The 24,456-nt window shown below is 42.4% G+C and overlaps 1 protein-coding gene across 1 annotated transcript in view; it reads right to left on the bottom strand.

The window, feature by feature from the left end:
- The window catches only part of Lrig3 (leucine rich repeats and immunoglobulin like domains 3), a 48,843-nt gene that overhangs the window by 13,067 nt on the left and 11,320 nt on the right, over positions 1 to 24,456 (bottom strand). The window contains exons 4-11 of the mRNA XM_027392273.2: positions 7,754 to 7,885; positions 6,731 to 6,874; positions 5,487 to 5,630; positions 5,027 to 5,170; positions 4,477 to 4,620; positions 3,520 to 3,600; positions 2,216 to 2,287; positions 124 to 195 (exon numbers count right to left, since the gene is read on the bottom strand). Of these exons, the coding sequence (XP_027248074.1) occupies positions 124 to 195; positions 2,216 to 2,287; positions 3,520 to 3,600; positions 4,477 to 4,620; positions 5,027 to 5,170; positions 5,487 to 5,630; positions 6,731 to 6,874; positions 7,754 to 7,885 (933 nt within the window). The remainder of the gene's footprint in view (positions 1 to 123; positions 196 to 2,215; positions 2,288 to 3,519; positions 3,601 to 4,476; positions 4,621 to 5,026; positions 5,171 to 5,486; positions 5,631 to 6,730; positions 6,875 to 7,753; positions 7,886 to 24,456) is intronic.

The following is a 24,456-nucleotide window of genomic DNA, read 5'->3' on the forward strand; positions in this document are numbered from 1 at the left end:
TTCCTGGTATAAACATTAATAATGTTAAGAACGCACTAGACACTGTTTTTTTGATGACATATCACACAGTAGCTCCCCTTTTGGGCTTTATTTGAAACTGGAGAAGAAAAAGGAAAAACTTACAGTTGCTGAAGTTTCTTCATTTGGGAAAACGCATTGCTTTGCAGAGACATGATGGCATTGTCACTCAGGTCTCTGGAAAATAGCCAAATCAAACACAACAGAGTTAACTACAGCTAGGGTGTGTCCTTAAGGTGTGGGTCACACACCACTTCACACCCCTATTCGGCAAGCAAATACTCCATGTTGAAATGTGTGAATGGGACTACTTCAGTGAGATCCCTTAGAAAGCTCTGACCAGGGAAGCCAGAGATTGGTTCGGCTGTGGGGCAAAGAGTCATTTCCATCACCACTCTCGGAGTGTTGACTCCTCAAAGGCTCTGGCTGACCTGCCTGCCATTTACTTCTCATTATTCAAATTTGCTCTTAATGAAGTATAAAACCTATTGCCTTATGGTTGCACATTTAAAAAAATAATAATCTTCTGCAGCCTACTTTCTGTGACGTGTGTTTGGATATAAGTTAATGCAGGTATTCCTAAAGCAACCTAGAGAAAGATGGCTCTCCTGTGCAGCTTGGCATGAGAGGGGAAGGAGATCTTTGAGCCCATTATTTTCTACTCCAGCCTAATTCCATCACACACAGCTCACCACTGCAAAGGCAGTCATGTTCACATGAGATGTGCTCATTAAAGCAAATACGGTTTCAGGCAGGCCATCCATAAAATGAGAGGACAGTCTGTGTTGACTTTGTTTTTAACTAGTACTTTAAAACAGTTGGAATTAAACTACCAGCTACAAATGGTTACTCTCTCTCTCTCTCTCTCTTTCTTTTTTTCACAGTTCATAACACATAAGGGGGAGGTGGTTGAATGAGACAAGTAGACTAGAAACCAAAGGATGAAGGTGCCAGACTTGGGTGGGGAAAGCGTCTGGTAGAATCAGGGAAGGTTAAAGAAAATTGAAGCAGAGGTTAATACTCCACTGATCCACTAATTCCACTTTCCCAGAAACGGAATGGGCCAGTTGACAAACGCTTTGGCTACTTTTCCTCTGAAAATAATCTGCTTCAATAACAGCAATCTTGGCTTGACATGGCAGCACTCAGTTTTGCAGACTCATTCTGCAATTTCCAACAGCGGCGCTATCATTGGGGCTGGCAATCCATGTCTGTCTCAGAACAAGTACGGTTGGGAGGTGCCCACAAGGCAGCTGAGAGGTAACACCCGAATACACAGGCCTGGTGAGGTATTTTTGTCCATGTTAACATATAGGAAAACTTTTGGCTACAAGCATTCCTCCATAGAGCAAACATAATCTAAACTATACTGTGATTTGACTATCCAAATGTGAAGCTAATATTAACAGTTGGCTGGGTCAGTTGTCATAATATTTAAGCAATACTCCCCAGGGTTAGTGTCCTCTTTTAGTAGCTGGAAACCCTCCACCCTGAAATCTCATTTCACAAATGTGTCCAAAGGTTCCTGAGACGGGGCATGGATTGAGTAGTCAGAGGCTAAAGGGATACAGGATCTTTCTGAAGCCAGAAAAAGCCCGATCTTGTGTTTTCCTGGCAATCCCCAACTGATGTGTGGGAAGCGAACAAAGGAACAGAGAAGGCTAGTTTGTACATTTTACAGCGAGTAACAGCAAAGGTTCCCATGACAAGTCATCCACTCTCAAAGCCCCACCACTTCCCTCTCAAGGACATCTTTTCGATGTTTAATATTCAAGTTATCTTAACTGTTAAACACAATCCCCGAATCATCAGGAATCACATTTACCATTTTAGAAAGATAGCAAGTAAGTACTAAATGGAGTAATAGACAATTATATATTCATATTCAGTACCTGGCAAAGTGGCCAGACTATGATAAGGACCCAATGTAGGGTGGATTGTTTTAAAGTTGTCACTGCTTATAAAGATGAATAAGCATGAAAGTAGAGCAATGTTCTTAAATGCCTTAAGGAAACAAACAGGTAAGCTCCTGCAGGTAAATAGGAAGCAAGATTGATAGATGACAGGTAGATGTGTAAATTTGTTTTATAGTACAGGGAGGATGTCCTTGGCACAGGGTATTTGTTTCATGTTTCGGGAGTCATAAACAGAAACTGTCTGGGACCACTTTTAGAGGAACTCAATTCCAGCTACTCACAGATGTTCCAATGCGTCCAAACCAGTGAAGGCCTTTTTGGTAACAGATCGAATGCGGTTTCCCTGGAGTATTCTGGAGGGTGGGGGGAGAGGTACAATAACACTGGAGTAAATTTTTTTTTTTTTTTTTGGTTTTTCGAGACAGGGTTTCTCTGTGGCTTTGGAGCCTATCCTGGCCCTCACTCTGGAGACCAGGCTGGTCTCAAACTCACAGAGATCCGCCTGCCTCTGCCACCAACACCCGACAGTCGTAAATTTTTTAACAGTCATTTTAGGAACAGAGCTCTTATAAAAGGGACCACAATTCTCATTGTGAACAATACTATTTTCTTCAATGAAGCAATGTAACTTGAAATACTGGACCCCTCTTATCATGCTCAGTAACATGATTTAACATGAGTTTCAAAGCATTCAACAGACACCTCCATGTAGAAGACTGATTGGGATATGCCCACATGGGTTCATATCTTTGGACCCATGGCCCCCAGTTGGCAGTACTGTTTGTGGAGGTTATAAAACTCTTAGGATATGATGGAGCAAGTGCATCACTGGGGGGAGCCTTTGGGAGTTGGTTGCACACCACACTACCAGGTCACTCTGCTTCCTGTCCATGTGCCAGAGATGTGGTCTCCTAGCTTCCCACTGCTGCTGCCATGCCTTCCCGACCAGCATGGATATCTAGCTGTCTAGAGCCACAAGACAAGACAAACTCTTTTGCTTTTGGTCATGGCATTTTACTACAGCAACAGAAGAGCTACTAAGTTCCTCTGAGGGTCCCATTGCCCCACACGGTAGCTTGTCCCCCTCCTCTCTGGGGACACCCTTCATCACCAAATGAAAACCGCACAATCTACAAGACCATTTGCATGGATAAATATAAAGAGTTTGCATCCTCTCTAACCCTGATGCAGTGTGATTGATGGACAGTGGGCTGCTTCGTTTGAGAACTCATGACTATAGCACATTGTTGGGGGCATCAAAATGTTGGTGTAAACACATTCCACTTCAATACAGAGATCATTCCTAAAGGGTAGCAGTCAAAATAAACTTCAAGGTTCTTATCCAGATATCAAAATGAGTTAGACAAACTCTGGGATTGAAATTTCTTCTTTTCATCCGAGGAAGAAAAGTTAGTTAATATGCATACATCCCGTGCAATAGCATGTACGTGGGGGAAGGACCAAGGGCGCAACCAGATGACGTATCTACCACTAATGTCTCTATGATGTCAGTTATGGATATGACTTCAATTAAGACAATAATCTTAGTCATAGAGAGGCAAATTAAGAGGCAAATTATACTCACAGACGCCTCAATTTGTCCAGCCCAGAGAAGGCTCCATTCATGTCTTCAATGGTCCATGAGATTTCATTATTTTTCAGATCCCTAAGGAAAACATGGTGTTCTCCTTAGACACACTTCTCAGAAACCTCAGATCACCTGCCAGGTGTGCCCAAAGTCCACCCAATTGCCCACCAGCTCCACCCACTACAGAATAAGAAACTCAGCTCTCCAGGGTGCCTCTCACACCCTGAACACTGTGCTCAACATTTCAAAAAAATTTTCCCCAAACCAAGGCAGCCACCTCAGCCCTGTTAAACTTTCTACCAAGATGGCTAGACCCTGAAGTCTCCAACAACTTGAAAAATACATTCAATGTTAAAACCAAGCTCCCGTCACACAAACAGACATGCATGTGCCAAAGCATGCCACATATCTTTCCACTCTGGAATGGCTCAGACTGGACACGGTGCTGGTTTCTGAAGAGCTCAAAGCCCCTTTTGCACCACATTCAATTACTGCTGGAGAGATTTTTCAAACCGTCAGTCAATACAACAAATGTCTTTCTCTTAGGAGAGAAATCAGGTGGTGGGTAACCAGAAGAGCCAACATTTACCTCCCCTCAAGGCCCTTCCTATAACTTTTTTTTTTCCTCCAGGTTATTTTTAATCTATGTTTTATATAAAAGAAATCAGCGGACTTAAAATTGTTTCTTTCTCCAGAAGTTCTGAACTTCCTAGTGATCCTGCAAAGGGAAACTGCAATCACTGAGAACCCCGATCAGTGTCCCTTTTAATCCCTTTAAGAAACACACGTGGATGAAATGGATCTATTCTAATCAAACTGCTCTGGGAAAGATTAAGACCCCACTTTTGAGGCTGTACACATTTCCTCAACAACAAAGGAGATCTGCTGGGAGAAAAGTGGGCACATTTAGGAACCAATTAGGTTCGTGCACCGAGAGCCAAATGTGTAACTTACAAAGTCTTTAAACTGGAAAGCCCCCGGAAGGCACAATCAGCAATGTAGCTGACTTTGTTGTTCCCAATGTGGAGGGTATTTAGTAGGCTTAGGCCGAGGAAACTGGAATCATCTAGCCGAGATAAGTGGTTGAAAGTCAGGTCCCTGCAAAGAATAACAACAACAACAACAAAAAATTAGCTTTTCTCTTTCCATTCAATGCAATAATCTGTTTTCTAAAAGAGAGGTAAGAAATGTAACTATAATAACCCTGTTTTAACAATCTGCCCTAGCAGTAGCCAAGTAAACATTACTTCTCACCTCAGCAATTAAAATTAAATAAATGGTCCATGAATGACTGCTTTTGTCAATGTGTCCCACAGAGCTGAAGAGCGCAGCTCTTGGCTTCAACTTCATCACAAGCAAAAATACAGTGACAACATAGGGCACCTAGGAAAGTTGCTGTCGCCTGGGAGACTTTGTTATGAAAATGTCACAGATGGGTGCTAAGAACTACCGGCCCCAGCGTGATCTCTGCTCTGGAACCCAAGGAGAATAAAAGGGAACTTACAGCTCGCTGAGTTTCTGGCAGAACTCCCAGGCATCAGCGCTGATCCTGTTGATGGCATTCTGGCTCAGGTGAAGCTCCCGAAGCATCAGCAAGCCGTAGAGCCAGCCTTTGGTGATCTCCGTGAGGTTGTTATGGTCTAGCTGCCTGCACGTACAACGAGAACCAAAGGCGGGATCCAGAGTTCATAATCTAGTCTCGACATGCCTGGCTGGCTGCAAACCATGATGCACCCCTGATGTGCCTAGATACTTGGCTTTGATATATAAAGACATCAGTGAAAGATTTATGCACTTCTCAATTCTCAGGTGGCCGGAGACATAGCTTAGTAGCAAATTATAGCCGTGATTGTATAGCATAAGAATTTAATGTGGGTTTTCAAATAAGGGCTACAAGGGTCCAGGTCCACTGAGTACCCTGGGGTCATTCCCTCTGAGTGGGAACCGAGATAACCCACACTTACAGGATCTCCATGTTGTTCAGCCCCCAGAAAGCTCCGTCCATAAGCTTTGCTACTCCATTTCTTTGCATTTTCAGAGACTTCAGTGCCCCCAGCCCTTGGAATGTGAGCCCATCCACGTTCTTAATCTTGTTCCGGTTCAGCTCACTGCATTAGATGTTACAATTAAGCAATTAGTCCATACGACAGTAAAATTTGAGAGGTAGTAATAAAATGTGTCATATACTACAATATATATAACCCAACCAGTGGTAAACTACACAGAAGGTTTTAAAATTCCCAGACTTTGTTTTTATTTAAACTTTTTTTTTCATTTATTTTACATACTGGCTGCAGTTCTTCCCCTACCCCCATCCACTCTTTTTATTGACAAGAATCTCAATCTCTCTCTCTCTCCTTCCCCCTTCCTTTTCTATTTATTACAGGGTGTGAATGTCCGTGTAAAACTCATGATATATTTTTGGAATAATACAGGAAGTACATTAGATTTTCATTTCCATACTGTTGTCCACCAAGGGCAGCAGCAAACAAATTGAGATTCATCTTTCACTGATGCAGAATCAAAAGGATAACCATCCCAGGAGGTATGCCAAGTTGGTTACTGGTGTTCCCAATCAGTTTCAGTTTGGTACTTTCCTGCTGGCTATAGCTCTCTATTTCTGCCGAACACTGGAACTACCTAGGGAGCTTTGAAAGTTCCCAAAGCCCAAATTACAACCCTGAGAGGTTTTGAGTATAAATGGTCTAGGGTGCAGCCTGGGCGCTGGGGTTTTGAAAAGCTCCCAAGTCCCTGTAATACACAGCCAGGGTTGAAAAGCGCTAACCAGACAGTTCTTTAGTGGGAGTCTCTTCACAAACCATTCTACCATTCTTAACAAGACAGTTCTTTACAGCCACTTAGGCTATCAAGGCGTCCCAGAGTTGTTGGCATTATTCTCATAAACCGCAGCTATTGAGAGACCCTGTGGTTTCCCCAGGTCCACAATGGCACCTTTGTGAAAGGGCCGCTCAGTCATCAAACTGCTTGCTCCCTCATCAGCTGTCGAACATGTCTTGTCAGGCAGCGGCTGGCATGAGGTTACTAGGAAGCTTTTCCCAATCTGGAGATCCCACCACTCTTGCCATGAAAGGGGAGGGCTATCACCTGCTTGCCCCTAAACTTCTCCTACCCTACTGTGGACATCAGAATACAGACACCAAAGGTGTAGAAGTGAGAACATGACATCCAGGAGACCATGCGCACTTACAGATGCTGCAGCTGAGGCAGTTTAAACATCTTGGGGGGGATAGCTGTTATTCGATTCCTGTTCAGCTTCAGCACCAGGAGTGTGCTCGCCAAATTGTCAAAATACCCTGGTTCCATGGACATAACTCGGTTGCTATTGATATACCTGTTGAGAGTTTGAAAGTCAGAGGTTTGCTCAGGTTTCTTTTGGGAAGGTAAAGTGCATTCAATCTCCCCAGTGCAAAAGCTTCTCCAGAGAAGCTGACCACTTAAAGTTGTTAACATTGAGGTCCCTGTAAACAAATTAAGGTTTACATATATGGGTAGAATCCTCACCTGCTATGTGTGAAGAAGCCCTGGGTTCCATATCCAGTATCAGAAAAATAACAAAAGTAAAGATTCACTGTAGCTTTAATATAAAATGCCCTGTGCAGGCTCATGCACTGGAACACTTATTCTATAGCACACGACATTTCTTTAGAAAGTTGTAAAACCTTTGGGAGGCAGGGCCTAGCTAGAAGAAGTAAACCACAGAGGGCAGGACTTGGGGTTTTATGGTCTGGTCCAACTTCCTGTCCACACTGTGACAGGGCTGCCTACTGCTTCTCCCATCATGCCTTCCTGGCAAGATGGACTGTGCCCTCGAACTGTCAGTCAAATTAAGTCCCTCCCTTCCTTAAGTGGGTTCTTGTCAGGAAGTGAGTGACAGCAGCAAGTAAAGTAACTAATACATAGTGACAGAAAAGACTGAGATCTTAAAAGGTGACAGTGTTTGTTACAGATATATAAAGACTTTGTGTGGAATTAGTTATTAATAAAATACAACAAGGCTCTAGTTTGGGGCACTGTTTTTTTGTTTTTAAACTGGGATACAAAATGGTAAGAAAGGAGATTGTGCCTATTTAGGCTTATTGCCAATTTTAGTCAATAAGAAAGTTACATTTCAATCCAACAACAGTAAAATCGAGTTTACCATATCTTAAAGCCCACCCCCATTATAACAAAATTCTCACTGTGGGTGAAAGGCTTGGGTAATTGTACTTACAGATACTTGAGTTGTAAGGGTGGAAATGCAGTTCTAAGCTCTGAAATATTGTTGTTGCTCAGGTCCAAGGCCTCAAGGGACTGAAAGGCTTCCAGCTGCCCAGGGAGGATTTCATCAATGCTATTCCCAGCCCTGAAATTAAAACATGGTCCAGGGAAACAGGTCAACAGCACAGAACAACGGGAGAAGAGCCATGCCTCTTCATGACTTTTTCAGGACTGTGAAAGACTAACTGAGCTAAACAGTACTTCTCAAAGATGAACAGCAACCCATGGCCATGTATTCCCTGAGCTCATGATCAGTATGAGTATATGAAGAACAGTCCCACACAAACCTGACAGGGAAGTTAGCAGTGCTGACTGCCATGCATTTAAACACAACCGACTGACCTTTCTCCTTTCAGATTGCTTTTCTAATTCTTCCTATTTTATTAGATAGTAAATGAAATGTCTAGCGCTGAGTGGGTACACCAGATCCCACTGCCCTTGTTCTGCATCATATATATATATATATATATATATATATATATATATGTATATATATGTTTTATACATGTGTTATATGTATGTGTATATATAGCTTCCTTCCCCATTCTTTATATATGTAAATATATATATGTACACACACATATATATTTAAACTTACTGTATTCAATACTATTATAGTGGGAGAGGGCTACACATGTGGAGGTCAGAGGAGAACTTTGTGGGGTCAAGTTTTCTATTTCCACTCTGATGTGTTTGCACAGGATATGGGTTTGCAGTCAGCTGGGTAGGCCAGCACAGCAGGTACATTTACCTTCAGAACCATCTAGCCAGCCCTATTTCTTCTTGATTCCTAATCTGATTCTTTTATTAGAAGGTGCTTCACACCACAGTGCCAATCAACTTCCAAACCCTGTGCTTGCTTTAGTGCCTGGCTGGAAAGATCACCCGTGTTTTACAGCAAGTTACTAAGATGCCAGAGACTTCCATACCAAAGAAGAGTCACTGTGCTTTCTGTGTTACAATGTACCCCAGAACTGAAACCAGCCTGAACAATCTTTAGATACAGGTATATTGCGAAGTGTTGACATTACCAGTACTCAATAACAGATCAAACTAGACCACAATGGTAGTCACTGGCTACAAGTAACTCTTTAAATATAACATTAAGTACACACACACACACACACACACACACAAGCATGCACGCACACACATATTACTGAGCAGAAGGCAGAAATACGGGGGCAGTGTTCCTTCATAACAGTATCCATATTTCCAGAGAGCAACAGCCAGTGTACCTGACAGCATCCAATGAGACAACATCCCCACTGTTTTTCTATTGCATTTCAAATGAGGAAAGAGGGGTGGGAGATGACAGTCAAGCTCTTACAAACGGACCCAGGTATTATAGCTTCCAAGGAGAAATTTAGTACACAGTAACAATTTTGTTAGAAAGCAGAAGTGAACTGAATATGCAGCCCAGCTCAACTGTCACTCATGTCCAGGTAGCATGGACTTTTCAGATTGTTACTTAGCAAGTGGGAAACAACAAGGTAAAGTAAAAAAGCTGGCAACAATTGTAGGTTTCTCCCTACAACCCAAGGAACAGCGAGATGACCTGAGCATTGCATACAGGGCTGTGCATTTTATGAAACATCACCCCAGTAATTCTGTGTATGGACATTAGAAAAATATATCTTGTGTGTGTTCTCTTTAGTTGAAAAACAGATCTCATGTGTGTTAAGTAGTTTACCAAACACTGGATTTCTGTAGTGCTTTGGGTTTACTAAGCTTTTATTAATAACTCAGAGACGCCTCTCCATCTTGGACCTCTGATATGGGCTCCTAAGTCCTACCCTACATCTCATCATAACATGTACACTACTGGTCTCTGCCATACTGCAAACTCCTCCGAGGCAGGAATTTGTGTGCATGCCACTGTGCTGGAATGTGATGAAACCAGAAATGATGGTGTGTACCCGTTAGGTGTCAAGCCCTAGGTTAAACGCATTTTGTACATTATGCCATTGAATGATAAAATTATTTCTCTCTTACAAATATAATAGATAATCTAAAGTTGGGAACCTAGGGCTTTTTGTATAACCAGTCCAACCACTTCTGAGCCACATTACACAGAAGTCTTAGTTGGTCCCCAATCCATCCCAGGTTCTTTTACAGAACATAGAGCATCAGAGATACTTTTGCAAGTAAATTCCCACTGTGCATGTTCCTTCCGAAAGAGCTGCTAAATGCTCAACTTCTATTTTCAAACTGATGTGGAAATCCAACTGGCCCCCTGATCCATCATCACAGGCATAGCCAGGGCCCCTTGTATTCTCCTCTCCCAGATAGTCCAGGTACGTGTTCAGCACCCACTACAGTTGGAAGGCCGACTTCCTGACGATACAAATGCCAGGTGCTGCTTTCTCCACGACAAACAACCAGGGGGAGGGTGGGATCTCCACAGACACAGGCTCTAAACACCACACTAACAGATTTCTCAAACTACAGTTAGAACCCTCAGTCTATTCCTTTTAAGGACTTTACGGTATTGTCTCATGAGAGTGTATCACCACCCAAAAGCAATCCTACCCCGGGCAACAAGCTCACAATGTACACCTTAAAAGCTGAGATAATAGCGAAGTTGGAAAAGAAAAAAAATCCGTAGTCCTACATATAAGTCACAAATTACAAAGCCCCTTGGATCCCCATAAAAGCCTCACAGACTTTGTTTAGAGTCAAGTCAGCCATGACCTCTGCTTTTGACCGATTCCCACATCTGGATTTCCCACATCTGGATTTGCCAGAGCACAAACTCCTTGATCTAGCTGTGAGGTACAGGCTAATGCAAGTGCAACAATTAGTCAATTTCTAGGTCCCGGAGATGGAGGCAGACCAAGACAAGCCAAGAGGCCTTAGGGTCAGGGTATAGAGGCTGAACAAAACCACAATTTGGGGGACACAAGTTTTCTCTTAAATACATAGCTCAATGTTTCTACCACCAGAATGTTCCTCTCCCAACTACTCAGCATCCCTGAAGTGCCTAGACCCAATCTGTGTCTGACATCTCCCTTCAAGTGTGCACCTGGTTTGGGTCCATGCTGTCTGGGGCTAGATTATCTAGATTTAAATGGTATTTTGCAACAACAAAAAGAAAACAATAGCTGTAGTGTTTGGTTTTGTTATTATTAGTGGTTTTTTTGTAATAAATGGAGCAAATTAGTTTTTTGAGGTAGGGAAAGGGAGGCCCACAGGTGTCTATCGTGTTAGTCAAATAACGCTGCAAGTCAGATAACAAGTCATACAATCTTTGGTTTATATATTCGTTTGTTTATAAGGTAATTATGAACAAGGTATTAAAACTGCCAATTACTTGAGTGACGAATAAAATTTTCCTTGCAGTAAAAGTATGGTCCAGCCAAAGCCAGCAATTTCCTGAGCTGCACAGCTCCTAAATCGCAGTGTGAAAGTGTTCCTTTCTAGATGGAGCATACACAGTGTGGTCTTTGTCAGCCTCAACGCCCAGCACAAAAATCCCTTACAGTCACCAGGATAATAGCCCCTGTATCACAAAAATTTAAATCCACCCTAATGGAACTGAATCAAATCCAAATTCGAGTTTCTTATTACCTTAGACTAACTGGCAAATTACCACCTGATAGGTACTAGTTTAAAACAAAAACAAACAAATAAGAAAAAATCTTGCTTTATATCATGAAAGAGAGTTTTTAAAAGAAAGAGAGAAGCAACTACATTTTTTTAAAAAAATGTAAAGAAAATCCCTTACCACCCAGAACACTAAAAATAAATGTATTTCAGTGATTGGGTCCTAAATAGTCACTTACAGAGGACAAAGATTCAATTCAGTTACAGCATTAGCTTTTCTCCAAATATGGATAAACGCCAAAATTCATCAACACATTCAAAAGTACCACAGCTGATTCACACTGGGGCAGATTGTGTGCAGTTCTTGATTAAAAACAAATTCCTTATCCATCGCTGAAGTTACATGCCCATGGCATCTTTCCATCGCCCCAAATAACAAGGCCTGAAGGGTGTTTAAGCCCTGCACAAACCCATTGGAGAGTAGCAATATTTGGTCTCTGTTTGTTGATGGTACAGAGAGTTCCATGGTCAAAATCGTTGCTGAGGTGACTTTTAATTAGCCCCTTCAAGACAAACAGACCTTTGGGGCATGGCTGGTGGGGAACTTAAGACAGTTGCTTCCGAAGAAGCCACAGGAAAAACAGTAGCCTCAGGTATTTCAACCTTGGGTTCCCAAATCCAAAAATATTGGCTTCATTTTGCTGCCAATGCCATCTTCCAGGCAATTTTGCCAAATACCATAAAATGTAGAGGCAAATATGGCTTACCTTTTTTTTTTGGTATGATATTTGCACTAAGAATACTGGAGCAAGACACAACATGAACAAGATCAAGATGCCCCTGACTTCCCTCAAGCCTCAAGCCCAGTGGAGAAGACAACAGACAACCAGAGGTCGGCGTTAGGGTTGGCGCTGAGAAGGAAGGAAGGGACAGCAATGAAAATGATAGGGTCAGACACCTCAAGACTTCTGGGAAGAGCATAGAATGGTCACCAGAATTTGCCAAGGAAGTCACTACTGAGACCAGGGATGCAGTTAGCCTGGCAAGTGGGAGGACAAACCAGTGTTGCTGCACAAAGAAGCAGAGGCACATGCCAATGGCTCAAACGAAAGCATAAAGTGCAGCATTTTCTCCAGGAAATGGCAGTGCACTCGGGCTGGCTGGCCTGCAGCGTTCACAGCCATCGATGTAAAGGCTGACATTCAAGCATGAGGTATCTGGGGACTAATAAGATGATTCACAGGTGAAAAGGATCTGAGTTCAGATCCAAGCACCCACATCAGGTAGCTCACAGTCACCTTTAACTGGAGGTCCATGGATTCAACACCTTATCCTAGCTGCACACACATGACAACCATACTCACATAAACATAAATAAATAACAAATCTTAAATAGAGAGTAAGGTAGCTGAGATGACAGTAGGTAAAGTCGGACCCTGGGAACTACGTTAGCCAATGGCTTTCTGATCAGCATCGAGGGTGGGGAGAGACCAGAGGCTTCTTAGCAATGGGATGATACAATGGATACTCTGGCAGGAATGGGTAAAGACTAGCTGACAGGCAGGCAAGAACAGGCCCAGGGCACCATGTGTGAGGCTTCTAAATCAATGTAGATTCTGGTGCCATGGCAACAACCTGCATAGACATTATGTTTGGGGGTCTTGCACCATGCTTCTGGCTTCCAGAGGACAGCCAAGGCTTTGTCCTCCCCTGGACACAGGCCTGGGTCCCCTGCTCTACAGCTCTGGCCTTAGGACAAAGTTCAACTCTAGAGGAGTTTCCCTTCACTCTGTTACTTTCATGTTTTGCATTGGATGTGAGGTACTTTCTAAGGCTTGGAAATCCCTTTTGCTTGGCAGGTATGAAGTATTCCAGATAAAAACAACCAATCCCAGCACTCCAGTGTGTCAGTACCTCCTCAGAAAATGGTTGTTGAGTATGCTGTCTCCACATATTAGGAATGTGCCCCTTTGATCAGACATTGGGAACACCTGCTCTGAATGTAAACCTGGTGAATCACTCCCAATACAGCACAGCGGTGAGGCTAGAACGGCCACTTGACTGGGTGGTGCTTTCTCTCCCTGTGATCTCCAGAATGTACAAGAGTCTCGAAAGCTCTCGTGCACTTCTAAGTGGATTTAAATGGTGATGATTTACTTCCAAGGTGAGAAAAGGGACTTTCAGAGTGGAACAGTGTGTCGGTGAGGAGCAGGAATAGCAGGTTTTTTTCACACTGGAATTCCTGAACCAATCAAGCTCTTGTTACTTGATGAGTAAGAAACATCTGCCAATAGTTTCAAACGTGTCCTACCTATTGCACCAGCCAAAAGGCAGCTCGGGGCCTCTCAGGCGTGACGTGCAAGGGCATGCAATTCTGGCTACTTAAGAATGCTATGTACAGGAGGCACTCTCCTTTTGGGAGGTGGGAACCATGTTTTAGACATTGAAGTTCCCTCTCTGTTTGGAATGTTTCACCTCACTTATACCCCTGTGGCTCTATTCTTCTGTGTCACTAACAACAGCTGAATTTGTGGCCATTCCAAGCAAACTCCACTATGAAATCACATTAAATAGATTGACGGGTACAGTCTGGCCTGGCCATAGGAAATACTGATCTCCATATAAACATACAAACACCCAGCTTAACACCGTATATAAAGAAATCACAGGCTATTAGTAAAAACACAGGAAAGGGCATTTGTTTCCAACATTACACACACACAAACCCACACAAACCCACACAAACACACACACACACACACACACACACACACACACACACACACACAATCAAAAAAAAGTTTCCTTGAGCCATCTTGAAAACTACTTTGGCTGAAACAACTAACTCCCCCTAATATCAGACTTCATTTAAAAGAAAGATTTGGCAGGCGAGAAGCCTCTCCCATACAGATAAAAATGAACAGCCTTTGCTCACCTCTGTGAACAAGATAATGAGAGAATTTCATTAACAGAATACACATGTTTAGACTGGCCCACTAGCACTGAGCCATCCAGTAAGAGAGCAAACCATGGAAACTCCCGAACGGCGACCAGGTAGCCACTTGAAGAAGACCTTGTCAGTCCTTTCCAGCTAAAGCCAGGTCAACAGCAAGTATAATTATCTTTGGGATCACAAACAGAATAAAGATGGCTACAACACAGCATTTTAACATCGGTCCAACAATAATCAGGGCTTTGTATGTCTGCCAGTTACAACACACGTTACAATGAAAAAGAGCGACACTGGAGTCAAAAGCCATCCACACCACAAACAGCACAGCCCTTCTTCTTTGAGCCTGGGTATGAGTTCAAATTGGCCCTCTGTGCAAACAGAAATTGACAACAAATTCTAAAAGAGGACAATAAATCAGGAAGTTACTAAAAATTTATTTAAAGGTGAAATTACTATGTACAATAAAGCTAAATCTGCTTTGACAATAAAATTTTAAAATTCTGGGACTGGAGAAGTGACTCAGCAGGAAAACAAAACAAAACAAAAAACAAAACAAAACCAAAAAAACACTTGCTGTCAGATCTGGCAACCTGACTTTGAACCCAAGAACTCACATGGTGAATCTCTAGTCTCTCACTGTCACACACTAGGCATTCATGGGAACAGCCATCCAAGATGCCTGGGTGCACCAGCAAATGGCACCCCCGCTCCAGCTGCCTGGGGAAGGGCAGGAAAGTGAACACAAAGATGATTCCTTATACAGATCAACCTGCTCAAAGTTGAGGCTCTTTGATACAACAATTCAAACTGCTGTGCCCAAGAGGGCTTCACTGTCTTGCTTTGCTCCACTTGGTGAATCCAGCCAGACAGAAATGGACAAGTAGATCTCGCCTAGCCATCAAGAGCTGGAAGTCAAGAGCTGGATGATGGGGCATGGCCAGTAATTGGATTTGCTGCAGAGGCTTCAGGGAAGAACTGCAGCATCCTTTAACATTGTGTCTCCCACCAAGAGACTTCTTTTACAATCTGTCACTGTACCCCTGATCCTTATTGTTCTCAGTGTATGCTCTCAATCTCCTGGGCCTCTTCTCCCATTAGATTCTCCATGTTTGGCAATGTTTTTGTGAGTCTGGCTTTTAGGTGTGCACTGTGTCCAGGAAGAAGGGGTTGTCCTTTTGTACTAGCAAGACTTGGTACTCACAGATGCAGCTTTAGAAGCCAGGTGCGGCTGCGATCCTTCACCCCAGGGTTGCTCAAACTTGAGCCAATGTCAGCACTGGAAGAGGGCATTCTGGAGGCAGGCTTTCCTGAGCGCTGCACCAATGGGGGATCTATTCAGTGTGTGTACAGAGGAAAGTAGACCTGAGAGTTAGTGTTCCTACCAAGCTCTCAGGAGTGCCCTGTAGCTAGGACTGCTGTGGCAAGATCACTGCCAATCATCCTGAGAGAGCCTGCATTCACATTTTCCTCCTCGCAGAGCTTCTCCTCACAGTCTCAACATGTTAAAATTTTCCAGTAATGTACCTACTGGAAGCCTTTCACTGGCACACAGTAGGCCCTTTCAGCAGAGAATGTTGCTGCTTCTCGGTTCTCAGATTGTTTTGTTTTTCCCCTGTATGTTTGGCAATCTCTTCTCTTCAACATCTACCAGAGTCTTTTGGTGGAATTCAACTCATGTTGCTTGCTAGGCAACATTCCCATCCCTCCTCTATCCTCTCCTGTTCTCCATCACTTTGTCCTTTGGTACTCCCTGGGAAAAATTTTCAACTTTCTCCCAGCACTCTTACTTCTTTGTTACAATCACTATTTCTGCATTAACTTCAATTTACAATCTGGTGAATATTTTCATTTTCAACTTCCAGACAATTCCCTGCCTGTGTGTTCACTGGGCTCTTCTGTTTTTGTGGCATTAGTAGTTACTCTTTCTGCCCCCCAAAACAAGATTTGTGTCTCCATCTAAGGCCTCCTAATCCTCCTTTTCCATTTGTTTCATATTTCTAAGTAAGTTCTTTAAAAAGAGAAAAATCTTACTAAAACTAGGCAGGTCAGCAAACTCTAGCAGCAAATCCTAGCATTCAGGAGGCTGAAGCAGAGAGATATTGAGTTCAAAAGCCTTTCTGATCCATGTGGCAAGACCTTATATAAAAAACAAAAGACAAAACAGAACAAACAAACAACAACAATACATCTTGAAGGAGATAGGATGTAGCTGTAGTTAAGGTGGTGGAATTCTGGCCTGGCAAGCCCATGGCTCTGGATTTGGTCTCCAGTGCCATATACACCAAGCATGGTGTTACAAGCCTTTAATCCCAGTTCTCAGGATTAGAAGTTCAAGGTCATCATCTGACTTATAATGAGAGCACCCAGGGGCACATGGATAAAGAAGGAATGGAAAGAAAATATGGAACATGAGTTTGATGGGGGATGTCCTTCTGTATATATGTTTCTCTTATTGGTTGATGAATAAAACACTGTTTGGCCAATAGCCAGTAGAGGCAAGAAGAATGTTGGGAAGAGAAATAGAGAGACACATGAGGAGTCGCCATGTAGCTGCCAAAGGAGTAACAGGTCTGGGCATTCTCCATGTGGAAATACATAGATTTATAGAAATGGGTTAATAATTAAGACAGAGCTAGCCAATAAGAAGCTCTAGCCATCGGCCAACAGTTTTATAATTAATATAGGTCTTTGTGTGCTTATTTAGGGCTGAAGTGGCTGTGGGACCTGGCAGGAAAGAAAACTCCAGTTACATGACTTTACTGTGGACTTCAGGTAAACAGGTCGTTGAATGATAAGGGACCACACAGGTGACAGAGAGAAACTGTTTTCTGCTAGGATACTTTCTTCCTTGCAAATCCTCACTCTGTAGTCTACAGGTATAAGTACGGTTGTTATCGCCTGAGAAACTAACGGAACTAAGATGAGAGGATGTAACATCAACATTAATGTTTGACTCAGTTTCTCTGACTCAGAGGCAATGCCCTCCATCCCACACAAACTCCAAAAACTTTCTGCTCAAGCTGTCCCAGAAATAAACTTGCAATCTCCTGTGTCAGATGCAGGGCAGTCACTAGGCTAGGAGTTTGGAATGAAAATGTCCGGGTCATACCTCTTCTTTTGTTGTTGTTGTTTGTTTTTCTTTGTTTTTCACAATACTTCTTAGAAGCGAGGTTTAGCTAAGCCTTTTTTTTTTTTTTCCCCAGTCCTATGGCGGTACCTTCACCTTTTTAGGTTTAGAATTCCTGAACTATCCTGAGGATTAACAGCATATGCACATGTGTGTACACACACACACACACAAGCACACACAGGAACACACACACACACACACACAGACACATACATATGCACACAGGCAAATACACACCTGCACCCACAGGCACACACAGATAATGTACAATACACTCATACACACACACACAGGCTCACACATATGTACACACACACACACATACATACACACACACACACACACACACACACACACACACACACACGTACACACATACAACATGAGCTTTCACTTTCATGGATCTCCTCCACTTTCTCCCTACTTAAGTTTATGATTAATCCATTGCCTTTGAACATTTATGTCATTTTCATTTGGTCTCTGATCTTTTCTTTGTTCTTGTTGGTATTTTCTTTGGGTGTTTTCTTTCTTACTTTCATTTTAAGGTGGCTCTGAGAGAACAGAGCAGAATGAATGTGCCCAGTGTAACATGCTTAACACAAGTCTTCTGCAGTAATTTAATCTGTAACACCCCATTTTCCTTAAAAGTAAGCAAAATATTTACGGTCAACTCACTTCTTCCATGTGAATCAACTATTTTATTGGCCTAAACAAGGAACTCTCACTTAATAATAAAAACAAGAGACTATGGCTGCTGGAAACCACAAGTAAATAACCAGATATCATAGAAGGATTAACTGTGCTTGTATACAACAGGCTAAATCAATTCTGTTTTATTTGGTTCACTGAGCAATGCTTCAGGGGCGGGGTAGAGGGAGATGTGGCAGAGTATCTATCTTGGTCTCATTGGTCCCTCTGAGTAGACACAGATATGTGGTGCCTGTGATCCTACAGGAAGGTGCACTTGCCCGCCTATTCTGTGTGCACACTGGCATTGTGCTCCGGGACTCTCACCATCACAGAGGAGCTACTGAGCAGCACTGGTCAAGCCTCCAAGAAAGGGACAAGAGAATTTAAGCCTGTGAATGGTGGGCATATCTGGAGTCCAGCACAGAGAAGCTGAGGCAGTGGAACAGAGAAAGTGAACACTGTCCCGCCAAACAAATGATGGACAAAAGTGGTATATATAAAAAAAAAAAGACGTATGTTTTAAAGCATGTAATGCCCAAACTATAAGTTTCCTCCCTGTCACAGAGAGGTAAGTTGTAGCAATTACAACCGGAGGGCAGGTCTCTCTGGGAAGGGAACCCACCAAAATGACCTTCTGCCCCAGATGTGCTTTGTGGAGGGGTCCAAGGATTGCTCTTTGGAGGATTATCTCTCCCCCTTCCCAACAGAGGAAAATGTCTCTTCCAATCCCAAGTTATTACAAGTGTGCACAGACATTTATACTGAATAAAAAATGGGTCACAACAGTACAACAGTTACATAACATATCAAACTGTTCCTAATTCTTTTCAAATGATACTCTTTGATAATTACATGGTGTGGTGGGTAAGAAAAAAAGGCAGACTCATTCAGTGAACTATGTGCCCAAATCTGTAAGCATTTTTTCATTGGAAGAACTTTGCCATCTATTCTAGGCCAATGTCATGAGTGAGATTACCAAGAAAACAGTGACCAAATTCAAAAGTGCTTCTCTCTCTCTCCAAATAGATGGATATACACATATATACGTACATATTTGTTTATATGTGTATATGTGTGTATTCATTTTGAGTATTGCATGTTATATTTCTGTATTTGCTATGAAAAATTTAAATTGCCCATACATAATAAAATCGACAGTTCACAAATAAATACCAAATTTATCTTATGCTGTAAAGTACCTGAAGAGAAATGTGACTATTCCCTTAAAATCTCCTTTTGTTTGTCTTCATTCTTACTCTATAGACTGCTAGACTGCTATATCTTCTGGCTGAAGTTACACAACAAGGGAATGAGACAGCTAGGCAGGTGGTATTAAGGGACAGAAAGGAGGTGTTTGTGTTTATAATTGCCTTTCCTTTCATGTTTTGAGTTTAGTACTTAAGCAACTTTCATCCAAAGAAAGAAGAGGGCTGTTGGTTACAACACTGTTTTGTTGCTTTGGTCTTCAACAAACAAGAGTCCTGAAGCACGGCCCTTAGGAAGCCATCAGAGAAACTTAAGTAAGAAAAGGATGAGGCAAAAGCAACTAGACCAGAATCGCAGTGCATGTTGAATCTTGCCATCCTAATCATGGAAAGCTAACTGGCTAGAACTTTGTTTTGTCTGTCTTGGTAGAACAAGCCTCACTTGGCATAGAGATGCTTCCTGGTAGATGCTGTCCCCAGTGCTTCAAAGTGGCCCTTGAAATGGCTAGCCCCAAGTGGGGAGGGATGTGAGACTCTGATAGCACAGATGTCCTATGGCAAGCATTCCAGTAGGACAAGCTCAAGGGAGTAGAGTTCGATTTTAGGGGCCTCAAGAGAGACCACTCTGGAAAGATTGTCCAATAAGTGACTTCTGTCGAATCTGTAACTCTTGTTTTTTTGGGGGTAGGGGATCAAATTTAATAAGTAAAAACAAACTATAACAGATGGAGGAACAGAATAACCAACTGTGTGATTAACTAGGAGCAAGCTATCCATTCATGTCTCTCTCCCTCCAACAAACGTGTACTGAATATTCCCATCCACCAAACACCATCATGCAAGCCATGTCCAAATGGGGATAAAAATAGAAAGGATGTTTGGGGAGGCTCCATTTGGAAATGAGAAACAGAAACTTTAAAATCACAAATGCAACTGGAAGAAATATGTTTACAGATGCACTTAAAAATGTAAAAGTGGCTGAGCATGGTGGCACAGGCCTCTTTGTCCCAGCACTAAGGAGGCAGAAGCAGATAGATCTCTATGAGTTCTCACCTAGCCTGGTCTACATATCAATTCCAGGCCGGCCAAGACTATGTAGTGAGACCCTATCAAAAAAAAAAAAAATCAACCAACTGATCAAACAAACAAAATCCCATAAAGGTGGAACCTAAGCTGAGGCATTGGTAGAGTGGAGAGCAGAGTGATCATGCTACACAGTGTAAAGCAAATATAAAGACACCTGGGGCTGGAACAATGTGGCCCATGCCTGGACCCAAGGAATGACTCCAGAGACAGTCCAATCTGAAGAAAGGTTGCACACCACAGTACATCTAGACCAAGGTTCCACTTTTGACCTAATGAGCCATGAAAAGACACTGAAAGCTGTCAAAGTCAATGCAACGATGACAAATATATATTTCAGATTCAGGCACTCTAAGAAGAGAATTGAAATCCCAGTAATTCTGTATTCTGGCGACAAGCTAGTTTAATGAGTAAGTGTGATGGCAAACTCACAATGTGGCGCAGATACAGCTCTGTGAACACTAAATTCTTTTACCTACAAGCTTTATTTAAACACTGTAAAGTCCAATAAAAGAATATCACATAAGGGATTAAGATGCTTATGTGTTTATTTTGTAGGGCTTTTGCTCCATGAACACAATGGTATCTGGTTTACATACAGGGGAGAAGGGTCGAGGCCTCTAAAGCAAGACTCTTTGCATGCAGGAAGACACTAGTCCATTCATCCATCAGCAGGACAGCATGTGCTCAGGGAAGAATTTTGCAGTTAAGTTGGTCAAATTCCATTGGATCCTCTACAACCAGATGTGGGCGAGCACTGGGTATGGTTTATGCCCACTTAATCAAAACAAAACTTGTTGATTCCCCCTTAGAAACCTATGTTTTACTTTTGGCTAAAGTTAATCCTCAACTTTCTTAACTAATACGACAAACTGGTGACCCTCTTTTCAAATAGTGACTTATGAAGGTTTTGGTTAAAACAACTATTTGTGATTTTCCCTCCTATTTATAAAATTATTCAGACATCTCATTACTTGAAAGTTTTGTAACATTTATCTTCCAATATGTGACTTGATTTCTGAGCTATGAACCTACTAAAAATCACTAATACCAGATTTAAAAGCTATAAATTAAGCTTGGTGAATTCTTCAGATAGACTCAGTATTCCACAACCAAGCAACTGAATCTTAAGTGAATTCCAAATTAATCCAGGAGTCTAACTTTTGGAATACATGAGAACTGTGTAACTAATAATATGTATTCCCTATATAAGTAACAGAATATATATATATATATATATATATTATATATATATATATATATATTTCCAGATTTGTGATAGAATAACATCCCAGAAAACACATCACATTGGAAATATTGTAAGTTTAATATGCATTTAATAGCAGACTTAACCTACTGTCATCCAAGCTTAGGTTAATAAACATGCTAAGCTAGGATGACCAGTAGGTTAAGTCTGCCTAGCCTAAATACTGAGTTGAAACACAGTTAAGTTTGGGGGGCCATGTACTACAATCTCATTTCTCTTCAGTCATTCTGCTCCAAGCTGTGTATGATCCTGAAGCCAATGCTGTGTCACTCCCAGAGAGAACAACCTCCTTATGTGGCACTAACATACTCCAGGGCTCCAAATACACAACAACTGTAGGCTCTGTGGGTGACAGGTATGTCACAACTGTTGACTCTCAAAGCCACATAGGACACCTAATTTTGAAAGGGAAAAGTATGTTGACCATCTAAAAAAGGGGTGGGGAGGAGAAAGGCATATTCTGCTGCTTAAAAAAAAATAAGAAGTTAAGAGCTCCTCCTCCTCCTCCTCCCAGACCAGCCAATAGAGAAGAAGCTCCATGAACTCATCCTCCAACATCTTCTCCCTGATTTCAATATTCTACCCAGGTAGTGATAGCTGCACCTCAAAGCCTGGGATACCCAAAATCTTCTGGGCATCACCTCTCTTTGATGGTCTTTACCAGCTATCCTTTCTGCTGTTAGAGCCACATGGTGCAGTAAACGCCAAGCCCTCTCTTTCTTTGCTCTCCATCACTGAGCAAGTGATCGACCTTGACATTAGGCTCAAAATCCACCCTAGAAACGCACATTTAGACTACAAACGTTGAATTCTTTACTATTATCAATCATGCTGTGCTGATGCCCCCCTCTTTGACCACTGAAAGAAATCTTGGGTTTTACTGGTGATTCGCTCTAAATATAAAGCACCGTCTCTCTCCCTCATCTACTGCTGCCAAGACAATTTTTAAATGCCACCTATCTCCTGTGACTCTCATGTTCAAGAATCCACATTGGCCCACTGCCCTAGGCCGATGCCCCTGAGCTAAACCCACAGCCCAGTGCAACTGCTGCAGCTGTGGCTGCTGGAGCTCCTCGGAGCTCTTTCAAGTATGGAATGCCATTTGATCCTCGGCTGGAACAGAGGACGTAGATGGGCAGATATCCCTGATTGTTTGTATAGATAAATAAAGAAGAATTAATTAAGTCTGCCTAAGGTCACACAGGCCATTACTGTGAGCCAGACACAAACCTGTGGCCCCAACTACAGTCCTAGTCTCCCCTACTCCACTCAGTGTCTCTCATCCCTCAGATTCTTGAGGAATGCCTTCTACACTAGCGGAACTGCCCCGGCTGTTGTAAGGACTGATACCTCAGGAAGACATGAGTCCTACCTTTGGTTTAAGATGTGACAAATGCCCCTAGAGGCCACATACACTACACCTGTAAGAGTTTCATAATGGAAATAAAAGAAAAATCTCTGTACTGGATGGCTAAACTCATTAGACAACTTGCCTAGGCTGAGGAGCACCTAGGAGGTTAATGAGGAGTACCTCTGGCTGCATCTGAGGGGGCATTTGCAGACAGGGTTAACAATGGCAGAAAACCTTGGCATGGGTGAAGGCAGCACCATCCTATAGGCTGGGGCCCACGTGGAATAAAATGGAAACAGAGAAAAACCTGTATTGCAGAGGCCTCATTTCTCTGCATCCTGGCCACCAAAATACCAAGCCGTTCCTGATGTGATGAACTCAAACCACAAAGTATGAATTAAATGGGACCCTTCCTTCCTTGTCTTCCCAGGTATTCTGTTCCAGGAACAAGAAAGGCTGGCTAACAATCAATACCTTTGTAACCATTCTACAGAACTGAAAGTCCCCACCCTCCATCAAGGGTCAACACTCCCTGCTACAGTGATATATTTTGTAGTGTCTCAGCAGCTCAAGATCCCACACCAAGGGGAGGGTGTGGTTCACACACCTTTCTGTTCCTCCAACACATCTCAGGTACAACAGGACAAAAGATGGAACAGAACCACCATACATTATCCATAATAGGTTCAGAGGCCAGCAGTAGGGACAACCACCTGTCATCAGCAGTCCTTAAACACAGCCCAGGACTTTGTACAGCATCTCCCTCCCTCACCCCAGAAATCCAATATGGCTAGTTTTCTTCTGAGTGAAGTAGTTCAATCTTGTGCTCTGTGTGTGTGTGTGTGTGTGTGTGTGTGTGTGTTGTTTCTCTGCTGTTGCTTTTCGATCAGGACTTGATCATGTAACTCACAAAGTGAAAGGCAAGGTCACCATGAAAAACCTGTGTTTCTGAATGCCACCCTCCGTGACTACAAAGACAAAAGCAAAGGGGGCCATGGAGTCCCACTTGCTACTTACTCTGGGACAGGCTCTGGCTGTAGAGCCAGCTATCTAATGAATCCTGAGCTACTTAAATTGCTTCTCTTATTCTTTGTAATTTGGTCTTTTTAATTAGTGTTATTGCTGTTGGTATAATTTAGTATTATTACTTTACCAAGTATGCTTAGTTGAACACTGTAAATATTTAGCCACAGGTTTAGACTATGTGTATACAAGATCTGTCTGAATTATGCTAAGTACACATGGCTTTCCATAAATATTCCCTAATTCATATGTTAATTAAGCACCAACTATACACTATATACCTGCAATAGGATAATGAGCCATAGAGAAGTCTCCAAACACAGAGGAGAATGGTAGAAACAAAGTTAGTTTATAACTGGGTAACAGCTAGACATACAAAGCAAGCTGGGCAGGGCAGTCTTACCTTGC

The sequence above is a fragment of the Cricetulus griseus genome (assembly GCF_003668045.3).
Source record: "Cricetulus griseus strain 17A/GY chromosome 1 unlocalized genomic scaffold, alternate assembly CriGri-PICRH-1.0 chr1_0, whole genome shotgun sequence".
In the NCBI taxonomy this organism is placed as follows: domain Eukaryota; kingdom Metazoa; phylum Chordata; class Mammalia; order Rodentia; family Cricetidae; genus Cricetulus; species Cricetulus griseus.